Source organism: Danio rerio, chromosome 5 (assembly GCF_052040795.2).
Source record: "Danio rerio strain M-AB ecotype USA chromosome 5, GRCz13ab, whole genome shotgun sequence".
Classification (NCBI taxonomy): domain Eukaryota; kingdom Metazoa; phylum Chordata; class Actinopteri; order Cypriniformes; family Danionidae; genus Danio; species Danio rerio.
In genome coordinates this window covers 26162732-26183575 of record NC_141025.1, presented here as the reverse complement: position 1 = coordinate 26183575, position 20844 = coordinate 26162732, and the positions used below count along the sequence as shown (strand labels likewise).

Genomic DNA, 20844 nt, shown 5'->3' with positions numbered 1-20844 from the left:
GAAATCACTCTAATATTAATTATTATTGTTATTATTATTATCATTATTATTATTATTATTAATGACCATAGCAATAAATGCAATAATGACTAGAGTAATAATTGTATTAATACAATAAATAAATATTTGATAAATGAGTATTTAACGATTTATCTTTTTGTTTTACATTTATTAAATGCTGCCTTGTGTGAATGAGTGTGTATGGATGTTTCCTTGTTCTGGGTTGCAGCTGGAAGGGCATCCGCTGTGTAAAACATAAGTTGGTGGTTCATTTCGCTGTTGTAACCCTTGAAAAATAAAAACCTATACAGCATATTTTAATTTTAATGTTAATCTCAGTTAATCTCAATCTCTACTAATTCATATTTTTAAAGGTTAACTTTAGTTTAATGAACTATGAACTAACATGAATATACACTAACACTCTTAAAATGTTTTTATTATGAAATAAAACAGCTGAGAAAAGGCTTTTTAATATTTATGTTTTAGATTGTAATTTTTCCTATCAAATTGTGCCTTTAAAGTTGTGTGACAAAATGTCTGAACAATGTATAATCAAAATCAGTAAAGAGGTTTTTATATTGTTTTAATGCTACAAGAAAACCATATTGTGGTTGTAAGAATATTTGTCAAAAATGCTTGCCATAATGCATGGATCCTTAAGGAATTTTTGTTGTCCGGCCCAAAACAACAACAAAAAAGTTTCACTATTTGGATTCAAGTTAGGAAAAAAAAGATTCAATCATACACTCTTTTTGGCCAGGCAGTGTTGATTCATATATATATTTTTTTTTTAGGTTAAAAAATGCCTTTTTGTTAACAAGCATTGTGAGACCCATCCATTTCCCATTAAAACTACATTTTCATGATTCATTTAGCCCTTAGTCATACCTTGTTAAACTTAGCCAGTAGCCATATCTTTTAATCTGTGCTTTCTCTCTTTAGGTGTGATTTTCCAGACCAATAAAGATGGATCCCTGCCACCCCATGTTATGTATAAAATTCGACAGAACTCGAGCTTTACCGAGAAAACCAATGAAATCCGACGTGCTTATTGGCGCCCAGGGCCAAACACAGGCGGCAAATTCTACTTCCTTTATGGCTTTGTGTGGATCCAAGGTATGAAAAAAGGCTAACAGAAAGCTCTATTTATTCCTCACATCAAGATGTTATATGATTGACCAAAACACAAGTAGATGAAAGTGGCACATTTTAGGTATTTTAACTGGCATTTTAGTCTATTTACTTTCAACAACTACCTTATTCATTTGAGAGGATGGTCTGTTCTGTATGTTCAGGCTTATTCTCATTTTTAAAGTCTAATATTGTGAAATGGTGGCTTAGTGGTTAGAACTGTTGCCTCACAGCAAAAAGTTTGCTGGTTTGAGTCCCGGCTGCATTAGTTGGCGTTTCTCTGTGGAGTGTGCATGTTCTCCTCGTGTTGGCGTGGGTTTCCTACGAGTGCTCACCTACAGACCAACAACATGCACTATAGGTGAATTGAATAAACTAAATTGTCTGAAGAGTCTGTGAGTAATTAAGTGTATATGGATATTTCCCAGTACTAAGTTGCAGCTGGAAGGGCATCCTCTGTGTAAAACATATGCTGGAAAGGTTGCCGCTTCATTTAGCTGTGGCGACCCCTGATGATTAAAGGGACTAAGTGGAAGGAAAATTAATGAATATTATGAAATAAGCTTACATGTGAGCATGAAATTAGACCGTGGGAAATGGTACAAAGAGCAACAGCTTTCATTTCTGCTCTGATAGCCACAAAACCGTTTTTGAATCATGTTAGAATCTAGGCTGGCTGGAGAACATTGTACTCTTTCCTCTTATTTTGCTTTCAAATCAAACGTGTGCTCTCAGACAGCAAAATGTGTCTCGGTTAGAGAAAGAAAGACCCAAATGCAGAATTAGTGCAGGTGGTGTTTGACAATAATGTGATATGATGCAGGGGTAAGGTGAAACACAGTCACAGTGAAACACAAGGTGATGAATTGGGTAGTGCTTGGAAATCTTGGATGGAGTAGACAGACAAAGGAAAAAGTGCTGATGAGTTCTGGATGGAGGAATCAGTGACCGCAGAATGCTTGAAGAACAGGAAACTGAGCCAGGATGCTCAGGCCAGGCTGGAGGTGGTGAAAGCTTTGGATGAGGCTCTCCTGTAGAGTAGAGGTCTCACCAGTGGTAGCCTGAACTAAAGGAAAATAAAACCTGAACTAAAAGAAAATAAAACAAAAGAAAATGAAAGCTGTTCAAATGAAAGCAGAGAAAAATAAAATAGAATTTGACTTACTGAAATAAAAGGGAAAATAAATCTAATAAAATAAGTAAACACTTAAAGCTACTGATCGCACAAACAAGATAAATATAATAACTCAAACAAACAAACTTGAAAAGAATAAACCAGAAGGGGGTGGCACTGAAGGTCTACTGAAAAAACACAAACAAACATTAAACAAAGACAACTCAAACTCAACAATAATAGCACAGAGAAACAAGCACAGTCAAGTAACATATAACAAGAAGTAACTGACAAAGACATGAGGGAAGAGAGCACATTATAAAGGGAAGAAAGAACATGAAGATTAGGTGTAAACACTGACTAACAAGGACTAGATGAGGGCTAAACAAGGGGACGTGGCAGCTGGAAACAGAGGAACAGAGGAGCACACGGTGAACACAAACACAGGCTGAGCCATGTGTTCAGACACAACATAAACAGACACATAGACGTAGACAACACAGAAAAGACAGAAAAGGAAGGGCTATGACAAAATGTATCTTTAAAACAAATGCCTTAATGTTAAGAATGAGTTCAGTTGGCAAAAAGTACTGTAGGTGATCTTTTGTGGCTGTTTTAACATATTTGTCCATGTTAAAGGGACAATTCACCCATAAATGAAAGGTTACTTACTATTTACTCACAGTCAAGTGGTTCCAAACCTTTCTAAGCTTCTTTAAGGTTCTTTTTTTTCTATTGAACACAAAAAAAAGACATTTTGAAGAATGTTGAAAACCTTTAACTAATGACATCCATTGTAGGAAAAACAAATACTAAGGTTAATGGCTACAGGTTTCCAACATTTTTCAAAACCGCTTGTTTTATTCTCAATGGAAGAAAGAAAGGGTGAGTAAATAATGAATTAAAATTTTTGGGTGAAGGCAGACAAGTTCAAAACATTTCACATTTCCGACATTCACAGATGTGTTCAGCAGCATCGAACAGTAAACACTTCTTGATAGCAAGTTTACACAAGGCCTTAGCAGGGCTTTGTCCTTTCCCGAACATCAATGGGACAGAATATTCATAAACATATATTGCTGTGTTTGCTGTAATCACTTCAAATATTTGATGTATTGTCAGAGAAGATCAAGTTCTTATCTAGAGAGGGGTAGTCTCAATTCATAAGCGTTAGTTGTGCACAATTCCTTTACAAAACTGTCGACAGAGCAATAAATCGCCCTCTCTGAAACAACATCCGCAGAGTGCAGAATTGGCATGGGAAAAGTAGAATGAAGTTGATGTTTTATTCAAAGTGAAAGTTATTCTGGTAAAAAAGTGTACCTGGTTATGTAAAGCTTTGCAAGCCGGTCAATAAAGTGCTTGTTTGGCATTTCTGGAAGCTGCACTTATTCACAAGCTCGGAAAAGGCAAAGCTTTTTCTGTGCAATGTGTGTAAATTCACTTCTGTTTACTTGACAGTGTGATGACATTTTTATGCTTCCTTGCTCTTTTAGATATGATTGAACGGGCAATCATCAACACCTTTGTTGGCCACGATGTTGTGGAGCCTGGAAATTACGTGCAGATGTTTCCTTATCCGTGCTACACCAGAGACGAGTGAGCTTGGGCTTAATTTTATTACACATTTTTATATTAAAGGGATAGTTTACCCAAAACAAGGAATTCTGTCACCATTACTATTTCCAAACCTGTTTGAGTTTCCTTTTTCTGTTAAACACAAGTGACTTTTTTTGAAGAAAGCTGAAAATCCTGTAACCATTGACTTTCATAGTATTTGTTTATCCTACTACTGTATGCAAGTCAATGGTTACAGGTTTTGAGCTTTCTTCTAAATAGCTTCTTTTGTGTTTAGCAAAAAACTTATAAAGGTTTGAAACCAATTTCAAAGGAGTAAGTAGTGAATTAATATTAATATTTGGGTCAACTATATCTTTAATTTTTCTTTAAATCTGACTGATGATCTGTGTTTTAGATGTTCAATTGCATTGTGTTACATAATGCGTGTTATGCATGCGTGTGAGTCATCCCTGGATGATCTCAGAGCCAGAAAGAACACAGATGCTGAGATTTAAAAATAAATAAATAAATAAAACCTTCCTCCCAGCTAAATCACGCAAGCTTCCCGCTCCGCTTCCACTCCACATTAAATTTGCAGATGACACAGCATTAGTCAGTCTCCTTCAGGGGGGAAGAGGACAATCACAGACTCATCTTAGAACACTTTATTTCATGGTGCGATGCTTCTGATCTACTTCTAAACAATTTTTCAGACCAAACCTATGTGGTGAAAAAAGTCCTTAATGTATGTTGCTATTGTTAAAAGCAAGTTAAATTAGATACATTAGAACATATTAGGGTTATGACCTTACATTTATGACCTTTATATATATATATATATATAGTGTGTGTGTGATATGGCTGTATATTGGCACTGATGTGAGGCGTGTGTTGTGTGCCTTAGTGTACCACCAGTGATGATATACAGCCACATTGCACTGATAAGAGTGTGATACTGTGTTTATACAACAGTTCGGCGGCATGATCATGTATATAAAAAAGAAAATCAAACACGGAGAGTCTAAAAATCCTTTTGTACGAGGAACTACTTTCTTCCGCCATTTATTTACATCTGCAGCTGATGGTCAGAACAACTGAAACCATTGCTACTTCACATACGTCACTTTACGTCCCTGATTAATGCTGAACGGTATGAAATGCCATCAGTCTACAGAGATTTCCCAGTATTTCTCTGTTGCAATCGGGAGATCACAATATCGCCAAAAAAGCTTAAGCAGCACAAACACTTCCAGATTACTGTTGAAACAAACAGATGGCATGTTAAAAAAAAACTGATGGCCAACCAAAATGTAACTCAGGGTTAGACAAAGAGTTGCCAACACAAAATACACACATTCCTGATATGTGAGTTCCATCTTACATTTAAAACACTGCAATTATATGGTATTAATACAGCACTACAGCATACAAAAAAGAGAGAGATCGACTCAGAAAGTCACTTAGCTGTTTAATAATGATTTGATCAGCTGTAGTTAGAAATGTCGCTGTTTTTCTCTTCTAGGGGCTTAATATGCAGTCTATGTCGCCATCTTGTTGATGGAAAACATCAACTGTTCTGCTCTGCTCAAAGACAGGCTAATGGACTTATTAGCCCCCTTTGAATTTTTTTTTATTTTTTATATTTCCCAAATGATGTTTAACAGAGCAAGGAAATTTTCACAGTATATCTGATAATGGTTATTTCTTCTGGAGTAAGTCTTAAGTGTTTTATTTCGGCTAGAATAAAAAAAAAACATTTTTTAAAAAGACATTTTAAGGTCAGTATTATTAGCCCTTTTAAGCTATATTTTTGATATTAGTCTACAGAACAAACCATCGTTATACAATGACTTGCCTAATTACCCTAACCTGCCTAGTTAACCTAATTAACCTAGTTAAGCCTTTAAATGTCACTTTAAGCTGTATAGAAGTGTCTTGAAAAAAATCTAGTCAAATATTATTTACTGTCATCATGGCAAAGATAAAATAAATCAGTTATTAGAAATGAATTATTAAAACTATTGTGCTTAGAAATGTGTTGAAAAAATCTGCTCTCCATTAAACAGAAAAAGGGGAAAAATCAACAGTGGGGCTAATAATTCAGGGAGGATAAAAATTCTGACTTCTGTATATACTGTATATACTATATATGTGTGTGTGTATCTAATGCTTAAATAAAATGCCATAGTTCATTCCGCTGTAAGACCCCTTATAAATCAGGGACTAAACTAAAAGGAAAAAGAAGAAATATATATATATACTTTATTATATACTTTATATATTCACACTATTATTAAAAAAAAATGATGTTGTAGTTTTTTGTATTGTTTTTAAAAGAAGTCTCCTATGCCAATCAAGGCTGCAATTATTTCACAAACATATTGTCAAATTCTCGAAATAATTACATTTATTTGAAGACTTTTTTGAAAAATTAAATAATTTATGTTGTCAATGTTGACCAATTAAATACATCTTTCACCATTTCAAATCAAGCAATAATGACAATTCAATTTAAAAAAACTGTATTAGAAAATCTGACCTGTATTGAATGTTTTTTTTTTTACATTTGTTAAAATTTATTTATGTAATGAATTGAGTTTTATTAATATTAATGATAGTCTTTCAAGATTTCTAATAAAAAGAAAGTTCATACGAGCAACATTTACTTAATAAATAAATATTCTGTTTCATTATAAATTTTTTACCTGTGGAATATTGATTTATTAACTTAGCCAAAGCACCAATATATGATAACAATTGTGTGTAATTGCATATATATTACTATCAATCCAGTTTCCTGAAGGGGATTAATAAAGACACTACTTTTTGACTCTCTCATAAGCTATAGTTAATACTAGTGAAGTACTACTATGTTTAAAAAGTAGTTGTTGTTGATACAACACTAGTGATGATGTATCAGCTGGCAGAGGTGAAGAATTGTAACAGGTGTTTCCATTGTCAGTTTTCTCTTTGTTATCGAGCACATGATGCCTCTGTGTATGGTCATATCCTGGGTCTACTCTGTGGCCATGATGATCCAGCACATCGTAGCAGAGAAGGAGCAAAGACTGAAAGAGGTAAGAGAGCAGACTTTAGAGAATGGATTTCCTTCGCTGAGGAACTGAAGCATGGTCACTTATAAACTTGAGAGAGATCAAGAGCAGTGCTGTGGTTGACGCAGAGTGTTTTTCCACAGGTAATGAAGATGATGGGCTTGAATAACGCAGTGCACTGGGTGGCCTGGTTCATCACAGGCTTCGTGCAGCTTTCCATCTCAGTGACGGCCCTCACTGCCATACTGAAATACGGGAAAGTCCTCCTTCACAGCGATCCCTTCATCATATGGCTTTTTCTTACAATCTACGCTGTCGCAACCATCATGTTCTGGTACTGAAGTGTGCAATAAGTCACATTTAGTTCTGTCGCTGTGTATTTTATTCTATTTACATACTGTAAACCCCAAAAAGGTAACTCAAACCGTTTGAGGAAACCGATTGCAACAAACCATCTAAGTTCAAAACCTAATCCTAATGAGTACTGTGAACTTATTCCATTTGAGTAAATGAAGCAATTTGAGCACAGTAAAACCCAATAAATGAAGAGAACTCAAACCAACTGAGTACTGTAAAACACAATAAGTTGAGACAACTCAAACTGTTTGAAGAAACCTATTGCAATAAACTATTTGAGTTAAAAAAATTATTTAAATTTAATGTTTAAGTAGAAGTAATGAGGTATGTATTACGCAATACCCTCAACACTGAGTTCAAAACTTTTTCCAAATGAGTAGAATTAACTTTCAGTAAATTTTGAGTTAATTACACTCATTTCAGTTGATAAAATTGACTGTTGGCTTTTACAGTGCATAGATTTTATATATATATATAAGAAACAGATTAATCAGATGAATCCATCCAAGGACGTACAAGTGCTCTTGAATTTTAGCTTTTTTTTTTTCTTTTTTTTTTATTTCATTCATAATTCGCCCTATATCAATAACATGCTTTCTATTTAGCATTTTTCATAATAAAACATTTATGTCTGGGTGTTCAGTTTGAGTGGGCCAGTGCCAACCTGGCCCTTATGTAGCCTCGCCACAGATTCACGGACTATGTCAGCCTTTTTTAACGTTAGAATTTGTCAAAGCAGGGAAAAACACTACAATTATTGTTACCATTATTATGATGGACTCATTCAGTAGCTTGAGTTTATGTGACTTATACTTTTTTTTGAAAGAAACCTTTTTGTGTCCACCTTCTTTTTTTTGTTGTTGTTGCCAGCGTCCTCTCTTGCGTTTGTAACCCACCTTACACACCTTATTCTTGCACCGAAAAATTCTCTCGCAGTTTTGTTGCTGTTTTTATCTGAACATAGCTACAGCCTATCACATGACAACAGAGATGGCACAGCCAATCACAATGCTATTGTATTTGGGGGGAAATGTAATGTGAATGTGGAGAGAATGTGATTGAACCTTTTATTCATGCCTAGATTAGTTTTAACAGCACATTTTTTAGGTGAATAAAAATATTGGTGGGGACATTTCAATAGTCAGTGGATATCAGTTGGACACATCCATTCATCCGTGCTAATTCTATACCCCTTGATTAATCTTTACATTTGACATATACAGTGGGTATTTTATAAGCAAACAATTTATAAGCACATGCTTTTTTCAGAACTACTGTAATCATCACCATTCAAAACAAGTCTAGCTTTTTGATTCTTTCTGCTGATGAAAGTTTTGTCAATGCAGGGCTTCCAGTCTTGATTTTCTATTGAATCGGATTAGACCATTAGCATCTCAAGCAAAAAAGAATTTCAGTCATTTTTTAGAGTCTATTAAGGAACTTTGCTGCAGTACCATGGCTGCAGCAGGCACAAATATATTCCGTAGTGCTGTTACCTAGTTACCTAGCTCAAAAGATGAACTTGTTAGCATATACAGCATTTAATAGTCAGTATATTCAAAACAATTTACAATGAACAGTTTATCCACAGTACATGTATGCTTTCAGTAGATTCAAAGCAAGTTGTCAGAGGAAAGAAAATAGCAATTTGTCATTGAGTCAAAAATATTTGTTATAAATAACATCACGCTACATTTTAAAGAAAACTAGAGAATATGTAAACCCAGAGAGAACAATTCTTGAATGTCTTTAAAGAGTCAAAAACGTCCAATGCTTTTGAAAAAGCACTTAAATCCTTGATCCTGGTAAGCGCTCATTGTCAAAGGTGTAATCACAACAATGTTTAGCGTTAAGGCTTTGTTTTCCAGGCAGACTGTTAAAGAGCATGTCACACATGTCTCCTGGAAATGTGTTTTCTATCTTGTATGCCATCTTCATCAGATGTTCAGGAGCAAAGAGGGTGACATTTTTGGAGAGTGACATTTGTGGCTAAAAAAAATTGCTTGTTCGTTGATCATAGCTGGTAGCAAAAACATTTCAAATCTTGTTAAGGCTATTCTCTCTGCTTTCTTCTTTGAAAGTTTCCTGGTGTCGGTGTTGTACTCTAAAGCCAAACTGGCCTCGGCATGTGGAGGAATCATCTACTTCCTGAGTTATGTGCCCTACATGTATGTGGCCATAAGAGAAGAGGTGGCTCACGATAAGATCACTGCCTTTGAGAAGTGCATAGCGGTATGAAGACCTCCCTCGAATCTCTTTTATATTTGTTTTAACTGGTTTGATACTTGTATCTTCAGTTTTTCTTCACTAATTTGTGATTCTTTCTTTCCATGTATATGCAGTCTTTGATGTCTACCACAGCGTTCGGTCTGGGATCCAAGTACTTTGCCCTGTATGAAGTGGCTGGCGTGGGAATTCAGTGGCGCACTATTAACCAGTCACCTGTAGAGGGCGATGACTTCAATCTACTGCTGTCTATGGTCATGCTCACTATTGACGCCATTGTATATGGTGTGTTGACCTGGTATATAGAAGCCGTCCATCCAGGTAAGCTGCGGCCCTACAGTCATTATTATGAAGGTAAACTGTGCCTATTTCTTTTCAGTATTTGATTTTGGTTTATCTGTTGTCTTCCAGGGATGTATGGACTGCCTCGGCCATGGTATTTCCCCTTGCAGAAGTCCTATTGGTTAGGTAGTGGCCGCATAGAGACGTGGGAGTGGCCGTGGGGTGGAGGCACCAGGCTGAGTGTTATGGAAGAGGACCAGGCTTGTGCCATGGAGCATAGACGCTCAGGTACACTTTGGTCAAAATCTGACTTTTGATTCAGATCAGTTGTGCTGAGATTTTGAGAGAACTGCATCTTTAAAAATATTGAAATATAACTATTATTTTATAAAGTGCCCCATTATGTTGTTTTAAATGTTACTAATTTATTTTAGAGGAATCTTACAATGGGTTTGAATGCTTTCAAAGTCAACAAACACCTTCATTTTATACATTTTTATCACCTAATTTCTCAATGATTCATTTTAAGATTCGTTTTCTCTAAACTATTGCTTTCTCCAAACCTGCTCTGATTGGTCAGATGGCATAGCCTGTTGTGATTGGTCTCAATCCTCAGTAATTGTACACAATGGAGCACAGAAAGGATTGCATTACAGATTTTAGATCATACTTTACCATGTTTTAGTGGTAATTTAAAAATTTTAAATTCAAGAAAAAAATTTAAATTTGAGTGCGTCTTAGACTGCATTTACACTGCATATCTTAATGGTCAATTTTGATTTTGTGACTGTATACAATTTTTTGCTGACCTGCCTACAACAGCTGATAATAAAATAGTGCTCTTTTCTCCATTCCTGTTTTTAATGTGCTCACAGGGTTTATTTTTTTTTTGTTTCACTATATATCTTCTTCTTTTTAAATTTTTTGTATTTAAGTTTTTATTGCAGAGAGATCATTTCATAGCATCAGTAGACATATGTTGCTTTTACAGCTTTTACAGTTTAAATTCCCCAATCAGGGACCAAAGAGAAAACAAATTTCTTCACAACAGCAACAGAACAAATCCCTTTGCCTTATTTTACGTCATCCTATTCAAAATTATATACATAAAAAAAGAATAATGAATAAAAAAAGGGAGGGGGAGTGAAAACAACATTACTAGTAAAAATAAGTCTTAAAATTCTATAGAAGAAAAATATTAAGTTGAAAGGGAGTAATGTATTCAATTCATTTATACCTTAAGTCAACAAATGTATCTATTTGGTTGTGCTCACTGTATGTAATTTTCTCCTTAATGAATATATTTTTTAAAACATCAATCAAATCTTGCATTTGTGGTGGATTAGGTTTATACCAGCAAGGATAATTCTATACATGTATTTGTTTTTTCTTACCAAGGAATCCATTAACAGCATACCTAAGTAAAGTATCTTAAAGCCAAAATCAATTGAAATATTTAAGATATATTTCTAAAGTGCTATGTATCGCTTTCCAAAAACTTCTAATATAAGGGCATCCCCAAAATATGTGAAAATGGTTAGCATCTTGTGAACCACAAAACCTCCAACAATTTGAGTTCCTACTAATTGGCATTTTCTGTTTTGGAGTAAGGAAAAAACAAATAATATTTCAATAATATTTCTCAGGAAATAGCTCATTGTAATTTATATATATTAAGCCAATCCTCATTTGAGATGATAATGCCACTTTCTTTCTCCCGTCTTTCTTTAATGTACAGAGATGAATCCCTTTGTAGGTCCATCAGTGATTTTTATAGTTTTTGACATTGGTTCAGCCATATAAGCTGAGGAGAATAATTTAATTAATTATTTAACTAAAGCACTCTTAATGGTTTCACCATCAGTGTCTTTTTTAATGTTTGGCCATCTCCTTTTAATCTAGGCCTTTTTAAACCAGTGGGCATCTTAATGTAATGTCCATGGTGTGATTTATACACGTGGCGTACGCTATAATTTTATAATAATTTAAATTGGTTACATGGCGGATGTTGTGCGCGCGCGCTCTCTCTCTCTCTCATTAACATGCTTAAATACGTGTGCTTTATGATAATATAAAAGCTTTTTTGGTTCGTGTATGAAATTTAAGGTTCAGGACTCAGCTAAAGTCTGTTCCGAATTGAAAGCGTCAGAGTTGACATAATTGCCTATGGTTTTTAATGATGCGCGGCTCACATTGACGGGTGAAAATTCGATTTTCCTGCTTACACTGTAGACGCAAGGACAGATCGGATTCTTATCGAAAAAACTTCCACATATGAACAAGGCCTGAATCTGATCTGAGTAAATCGATATCCATGTGATTTTTTTCCTGCTCACACGTACATGGGCCATATCCGATCTGTGCCACATAGGTGGAAAAAATCAGAAGTGAGTCACTTAAACCATGCAGAGTAAATGCAGACATTTTGGCTGATTTATGCGCATTCACAAATGTTTTCATCAAAACAAAATGCAAATATGATGTAAGATATTCATTTCACAACTTCAGTGATTGTCACAGGAGTTTGCATGAAAGCGCATAAGTTGTGCTAGACTAAATGCTTTGTCTCAACAATAAATGCTTCTTCTCCACATGAATGGTTGAGGGCAGGCCAAAGCAGATGTTGTTTTTGCTGGCAGTGAAGACCACAGCTGTGCCCTAATTCAAAGGCTGGATCCTTCAAAGACCAATTGCGTCATTATGGCGCGACGGTAGCTGTCCCATTTTGAAGACTCCATCAAACATTGCAATATGAGTCCTTCATTTTATATGGAAAGAAAGATAAAACTGACATCTCTCTCACAGCTAAGATTATAGGATTCTTTGCACTAGCAATGACAGAATTTTTTTCCTTAAAAGTGAGACCTCTGGATTGGTACACAGCTCACAAAGTGCCATTGTACAAATTTATTATATCAGTAATGGAACTGAAACAGGAATAGCAAATGAGTCATTTTATTATTTCAGAATTAATTCTTTCTTTTAGTAAACAATTAAAAGCCAACTTGTATGTTTACTGGTATGCTCATTAGAGGGGCTTTCAAACCATCATTAAGAAAGCTTTGCTGCAAAATGGATACAGTGCTATTATGCTTTATTGCAACACCGGAATAACCATCCAGAATACTTCAAAACACAAACTAGCGGATGCATTTTTCATCCTTCTATCTATCCCAATTAATTGAGTTATGTTTTTAGCATATTACTAAATCTCTGTCTTGTTTGTTGCTCAGAGGAAACCCGTGGAATTGAAGAAGAGCCCAATCATTTGCCGCTGGTGGTGTGCATCGACAAACTGACCAAAGTCTACAAGACGGGCAGCAAACTGGCTCTAAACAAGCTGAGCCTGAACCTGCATGAGAACCAGGTTGTCTCTTTCTTGGGACACAATGGGGCTGGCAAGACCACCACTATGTGAGTGTTAGGTCATTGTGTTTCATTGTGTATGAGGGTGATTCATACCCTCTGGACCCATGCTGTGCTTGTTATTGGGACTAACAATGGCATCCTATAACCTGAAAATTGGATGTCCACATAAAACTGATGTTTCTTGCGGAATACTGTATTCATCATCCAGTGAATATCCCACAGGTCCATTCTCACGGGACTCTTTCCACCCACCTCTGGCTCTGCCACCATATACGGCCATGACATCCGCACAGAGATGGAGCGCATCAGGCAGAACTTGGGCATGTGTCCCCAGCACAACGTCCTGTTTGATAAGCTCAGTGTGGAGGAACATCTGTGGTTCTACTCACGGCTGAAAGGCATGGCAGAGGAAGATATTCGCAAGGAGATGGACAAGTGGGTGAACATAAACTATTTTTGTACTTGTATACATGATCATAAAGGCTTTTGGCCCTATCATGCACCCGGTGCAATTCTGCACCATGCATGACACAAGTGCTTATCGCTAGTTTTAGCCGAGAGCAATTTAACTTTGTTAATGTACCCTGTTAAGGTACATTGCTGGCGCATTACTATTTTGAGAAAACTGAAATAGCCGACACATTGACCAACTACAGTCAGTGCCTCTAGGGATGTCAAAATGAATTGTTTCTTTAGTGCACTGTAATGCAGACATGGACAATTCAGTATATGTTCAGTAATAGGCCTTAACCGGTTATTGCGTACTGACGTCATTTATTTCATATGCGTTATTCACGGTAGATATGGCGAGGGAGGTGAGCACGAGTAATTAAAACACAGAAACTCTGCACAATTCACTGTGTATTTGCTGCACAGTCATTTACTGACACTAACAGCAGAAGCCCCTATTACACTTCTATGAAGAAAATGAAGATAAAATCCATTTCTCTCTTTCTCTCACTGAGACGTTTCCTCTCCTCTTAGCTATTATAGCGATACTTGCAGGTCCAGACACGGAGCGTGTGTGCAGAGTGAGTTTTCCCCACTGCATCTGTTTATCAGTGTCACTTATCGGTGAACAGCACCAGCGCGTTAGAGCCAATCTCAGCCCTTTCTGTTGACCAATCATAGCCGTCGATGGCAGGATAATTGAAACCGAACTGAACCTTGAGAACAGTGTCAGTTTGCAACTCTAAACGTTTTTAAAAAATTCTTTAAGATTTTACGGTCTTGCTTACATTGCTTATAACACACAGGGATGCGCAGCAGCAAATATCGTTAAATGTGAAAAATCTGACACTCTGGTTTAATGCATGTTACGCCCAAAACACACTCATAATTCACTCACTGTACTTCAGCTTAGTCCCTGATTTATCAGGGGTCACCACAGTGGAATGAACTTCTAATTACTCTGGCATACTGTATGTTGTATGTGTCATATGCCCTTCCAGTCACAATCCAGCACTGAGAGTACACTAATTCATGAATCTGTAGTACTGGGAAATAGGGTTGGGTGATGTCGACCAATTTGGCATTGTATGATGTCTTAAGTGAAACATTGTGATGGACGATGGCATCGTCATCATAGGCGGCGGTAAATTAATTATTTATGAATAGAATAATAAATTTATTCATAACGAATTAATTATTTGTATAATGGTCCACATGGTCTTTGTTTTACCCATAACCAAGTCATAAATAAATAAAGATAGGTTACACACATATTTGGCTTGAAAAGGCAGACTGATCGGTGTCGTTATTATGGCGTCGACAAACTTGGTACACGTGTGACAGCGAAAGCTTAAAGCAGTGTACTGATGCTTTGACTCTTACCTAATAGATTCAAATGATTGAGTCGTTTGATAGAAACAATATTAGTTAAATACCACCTTAACAACTAAAGTGAGACGCGATCAAGCGATACATCCTTGATAAACTGTCCCACGTGCACTGCTCTCTGGGGTGACTGCTAGAGCTCAGAGTCAGACGCGTGCATAGCCTACTGCAGCGCATGATAGAGTGTGTGTGTTTGTGTGTGTGTGGTCACGTGATGTGCATTTTTAGCAGTATAGTGTGGAAAGAGGGCTTTTTTTGAAATGCTAGGTGAAACGGCAGTGTGGATGTGGATTGTTTTCGTTCTAAAATGCCATTTTAAAACTAAGATGTGCTAGTGTAAATGGGGTGGTGTGTATTTTTCACGAGCAGGTTGTTGCTGTGATGGGGGCAGGGCGGAGGATCGCCGGCTCAGCATTGTGATGTATATCAGCCATCGGTGATGGACAATGGCATCGTCTATTGACCCAACCATACTGGGAAACACCCACACACTCTCTCGTTGACACACTCATACACTATGGCCAATTTATTTAATCAAATTCACCTTTACTGCATGTCATTTGGACTGTGGGGGAAAACCAGAGGACCCACATGAACATGGGGAGAACATGCAAACTCCACACATAAATGCCACCTAGTCTGCCCAGGACTCAAATCAGGGACCTTCTTGCTGTGAGGTGACAGTGCTGACCACTGAGCCACCCTGCTGTCCCCATCCATACAGGCATCGACAAAATTGAAGAAGGACAAACTAAAGTGGTCACCGAAATTACTTGAAGCTGAAAACAGTAGTGATTAATCAAATATTACTGAAAATAAACTATTGAAAATAAGATATTGTATTCGAGTTGTTGTTCAAAAGATGCATTAAAAAGGCAAACAAATGAAACTGGCCTGGAAAAAATTGAAAGGTGCAAACACTGTTTTCAACGTCTGCACAAAAACTCATTAAGAGAAAAAGAACAATACTTTTAGACCATGCACTGGATACGCTTACCATTTTTTCTGTTTTTAAAATAGCAATACTCTTTATGTTGGTATTCACAGGATGATAGAGGATCTCGAATTATCTAATAAACGTCACAGTCTGGTTCAAACCCTGTCAGGAGGGATGAAAAGGAAGCTGTCAGTGGCCATTGCTTTTGTAGGTGGGTCTCGGGCAGTGATTTTGGATGAACCAACAGCAGGAGTAGACCCATATGCCCGTCGAGCGATCTGGGACCTCATCCTGAAATATAAGCAAGGTGATATTTTCTTTATTAACCACAATAAAGTTCTGCATTGGTTTTTAAAAATAGTTACTAAAATAGACTCACCACCAGGTCGCACCATCCTGCTGTCCACTCACCACATGGATGAGGCTGATCTGCTGGGTGACCGCATTGCCATCATCTCTCATGGCAAGCTCAAGTGCTGCGGTTCTCCTCTGTTCCTCAAGAGCACATATGGAGACGGATACAAACTCACACTTGTTAAAAAACAGAGTGACTCACACACTGCAGGTATATTTATGGGAATGTCTCTCTCTTTGTTTGTGGATTTGCTCATTTGAGAAAATGTTAATGAATAATGTCTGAGTTGTCATGTAGGTGTTGCAAGATTGAGTCCAGCTTAAGTCATTCCCCTTTTTGATATCCTCTTTTTTCAAATCTCATATCAGGAAATGTACAAATGTTATTGTTACAACCCCTGGCACACTAGTGGAGTGGGCTTGCACACTTGAGCTGAGTATTTGGTTACACTGAAACTCAAGACTAAATTGTGCTGCAGAGTAAGAATGGACAACAAGAATTAGTGAACAAATGATAGAAATTTGTTTACAAAATGTGATGGTGAATCCGTGAGTGAGATATATATAGTATTTACAATGTCAGAGGCATTAAACAACAAAATGTTAGAAAAACTGGCTATGGGGAGCGCTAAAGTAAAGGAACAAACAAAACCAAACAGTCTTACTAATATTCACAAATCCCCTCTAATCTACTCTAGTAAACAAAAACATTTTAAAATTGTAAAGCAGTCTTTTACTTACTAAACCTATGGAAATCATTTCAGTTAGTTGCCATGACATTTATTTATTTATTTATTTATTTATTTATTTATTTATTTATTTATTTAATTTGATTTAATTTAATTTGATTTGATTTAATTAAATAAAAAAAAATTATTTTAATTTCATTCATTTATTTAATTCTAATTTTATTTTTTTATTCAACTTAATTTTGTTCATTTCTTCAATTCTATTTTCATTTATTTATTTAACTCTAATTTTATTTATTTAATTCAAATTTTCTTCATTTATTCAAATAATTTCATTTGTTTATTAAATTCAAATTTTGTTTATTTATTCAACTCTAATTTTGTTCATTTATTTAATTCTAATTTTATTATTTTTCAACTTTAGTTTCATTTGTTTATTTAATTCTAATTTTGTTTATTGATTCAGCATTAATTTCATCTGTTTATTTAATTCTAATTTCGTTTACTTATTCAACTCTAATTTTGTTAATTTATTAAATTTTTTATTGATTGATGTTTAATTTTCTTTTTTAAGTTTGGTTTTTTGTTAAAACCTTACAGCAAAAAACTGAAATCAAAATAAATTAAACCAAACCTGCTTCATAAATATTAATACTAAAATAAAATTTAAAAAATATATAAAAAATAGTATAATGTGTAACATTTACTCTTATCATCTCAATGTTATATTGGTAAAGATCTGTTTTGCATTCTAAAACACTGTACATGTTCTCTGAGCTTACTCTTTGTTATGACTTTGTTTTTGTTTTTTTTTTTGCTTATTGTATGGTTTGCTTCTTTAAAATATCAAAACAGCAGATGAAAAATCTTCTAGTTTTTCTTCAGCACTTACATCTGCCATGGCCTAACATGGTGTTTGTGTTTGTTCTCAGATCAGTCAAGCCAGTCTCCGTCCTCTTCGATATCTCCATGTTCAGAAAACAGAGTAACTCAGTTCATCCGTCAGTATGTTGCTTCCTGCCTGCTGGTGTCCGACTCCAACACTGAACTCTCTTATGTCCTACCATCAGAGGCTGTCAAGAAAGGCTGCTTTGAGAGACTCTTCCAGGTACACTAAAACATATTTACATGATTTATGACTGATGGAAGACATCTTTTGACACTGAAAATAAATAGAGTACGACATGTTTGCTGAAAGACATGCGTTTTTCTTCAGGCTCTGGAGCAGAGTTTAGACAGCTTGGCCTTGACCAGCTTTGGCGTGATGGACACCACATTGGAGGAGGTGTTTCTAAAGGTGTCAGAAGAAGATCTGTCGCTGGAAAACAGCGATGCAGGTTGGCGGTCATATTGATTTATTTTAGAATGCAGTAGCCACTGAAATTTCTTCATATTTCACTATTAGAAAATTCTACAAATTCCCATGATCAATGATCCTTTCAGTAAACCAATTAATATATCTATTAATTGGTAACCTAAGTAACGTAAGATGTGTCTACTTCAGTGTCAGTTGGTTGTTGTTAATCCATGATCTGTTGAAATTCTTGATTCTGATTGGCTGGGAGGTGTGCAAAAAAACTGAGCTCCAGTCAGTTTCCCGGTCACAATTTGAAATAATATTAAATATTTCCTCAAATATTAATAGTCACCAGATTAACAGACAGTGCCTTCATGCATCTATACTCTCAAGGAAACCAGTGCCTCACCATTGAACTGATAGAGATCAGTCAACATGTATATATACAAAAAAATATTGCAAAGAGGTAGCTAATACATGTTACTATGAGCTATTAGATATGCTCATGTCATTTACATGCACACACACACACACAATCTGTCTAGCGAGTATGGTTCTTCTTTATCTGTCTGACTCAAAGCAGTGAATGAGAAATTTAAAACTGAAAAACTTGAATGCAACCTGTACTACAATACCGTCAAATGCTTGATTTTGTTCACCTCATGTACATTCCACGGTTTCAATTATTTTCAGGAAATCGCATTGATAAAATAGTTCCAAGCTGGTTTTAACCGCATTACAGTTCAATAGCTCTCCACTGAATGATTTCAGTAATTTCATAGTCAACAACTGACAAAAATCAAAACCAAAAAATGTTAAAGTTTTTGTGATATGTAATAAATTAGTCCTACACACTGGAGCAGTTTGAGGGCAAATCTTGAAAAAACGTCCCAAAATACAACATCTAAGACCTGGTTGTGGTAAACATAGTATACAGTAAACAGATTAATTGACTCCGATCCATAAATAAAATAATTCACACCTTAACATTGAGGCCGCATCACCACCTCATGTTTCTAATAATTCAATGGGCAGTCATCAATGATTCCCTACTAACTGGAAGTGTGTTATTTTCCTTGCAAAATTTGAAGGCTAGGAAAAGTTCAGTGTTTACTCAAGAATGTCCATGATGTGTCAGGCTCATGACATTTATTTATTAGTACACTCAGCTCACACTAATTACATTTTAATATTTTTATTACATGTTCTAGAGCTAAATCTTCAAGTTGGTTCTCAGATAATTTACTTATCATAATAACTTTAATAATTAAAAAATTAATAAACAATAATTAATGGCACAACAAATTCAAACAATTCAAGGTGTCTGTTTTGTATCTCAAAGCATGATAGGAGAACATTTTAATTCATGTTTCCCTCACTTCTGCTGTACATATTTTACATGCAAGTCTTTTGCTTCTATGTATGTTAATGATGTTTGTGCATTATATATTTAAGGGAGTATTGACAAAAAAATTAACTGCAGGCACTTTTTTTAATGTGTATAATGTCTGTCTGTTTGTCTGTCAGACATGAAGGACTCTCCAGGCGGAGCATCAGCCGGGAAGCCGTCAGGTCTGTTAGGAGGGCCTCAGTGTGAAGGAGCTCCAGCCGCTGCTGTGATGAGGCCAGAGGTGGAGCTCAGCAACCTGATGATGTGCTCCAGGCTGAGCCCAAGCCAAGCATCCCTGCAGTCCGGCTCTTCTCTGGGCTCAGTGAGAGGAGATGAAGGGGGTCCCTATTCTGAGTTCTATGGAGACTATTGCCCACTGTTTGACAACGGTCAGGATCTGGACTCTGCCAGTCTCAGAGGTCAGTAAAATAATGTTAATTATTATTATTAGTAGTAGGAGTAGTAGTATTAGTATTATTAGAATTTTTCTTAGTCTTAGTATTATGCACAGTTTATTTAATTATTGATTCTCTTTGCACATTTGACATCAGCTCTGTGTGATTTCTAAAATCAGTTTTTTTTAGTACTGATTGGAAATAATGGTTATAAACTAATTCTTACCTTTTTGGAGGCATAACTTGAGTGCAATGCATCCACTAAGCCAACTTTTGTTAAGTATGTTATATAAAATATTTCTTAAATAAATAGTTTATTGGATGAGGGCCCTAATTATCTATCTATTATTAAAATTATTACTAATATTAGCTGCAGTAGTAGTCAATTATTTAATATTTTAGTATCATATTAGTTAGATATATAATTGTTCGTTTATCTTATTTTGGCTTCTTGCTGTGAGGCGACTGTGCTAACCACTAAGCATAATAACAATTAGTATTATAGTATTTTATAATATAATGAAATTAATTAATCTTTTATAATATTAAAACATTTTGAGATTGTCTTTGCAGTTGAAACTGTTTAATTAGGGTTTGTGTAATTAAAAAACAAACTCGGCATTTAATTAACAGCCCTGATTACTGACAGTTGTTCAGTTGAGTTGAATTTTTGTTGTAATTAATTAATTATTTAATATTTAACCCATTTATACATGAATAACTCTACTAGACATTATGTTGATGGACTAGGAGGGAACCCACTAGAGCTTACAAGCTGTTCTTTTGTCACTATATATATATATATATATATATATATATATATATATATATATATATATATATATATATAT

At 35.5% G+C, this 20844-nt stretch overlaps 1 protein-coding gene across 5 annotated transcripts in view; it reads left to right on the top strand.

The window, feature by feature from the left end:
- Positions 1-20844, top strand: part of abca2 (ATP binding cassette subfamily A member 2) — a 148360-nt gene that overhangs the window by 96390 nt on the left and 31126 nt on the right. For all 5 annotated transcript variants that reach the window (XR_015491196.1, XM_087253484.1, XM_087253481.1 and 2 more), the window contains 14 exons: positions 946-1119; positions 3745-3847; positions 6771-6885; positions 7005-7195; positions 9300-9450; positions 9561-9765; positions 9856-10014; positions 12960-13140; positions 13318-13530; positions 15979-16175; positions 16254-16433; positions 17844-18019; positions 18128-18248; positions 19736-20017. Coding sequence is in view for 4 of the 5 variants with exons in the window: in XM_087253484.1 (XP_087109610.1) it covers positions 946-1119; positions 3745-3847; positions 6771-6885; positions 7005-7195; positions 9300-9450; positions 9561-9765; positions 9856-10014; positions 12960-13140; positions 13318-13530; positions 15979-16175; positions 16254-16433; positions 17844-18019; positions 18128-18248; positions 19736-20017 (2448 nt within the window). In the remaining variant the exon portion in view is untranslated. The remainder of the gene's footprint in view (positions 1-945; positions 1120-3744; positions 3848-6770; positions 6886-7004; positions 7196-9299; positions 9451-9560; positions 9766-9855; positions 10015-12959; positions 13141-13317; positions 13531-15978; positions 16176-16253; positions 16434-17843; positions 18020-18127; positions 18249-19735; positions 20018-20844) is intronic.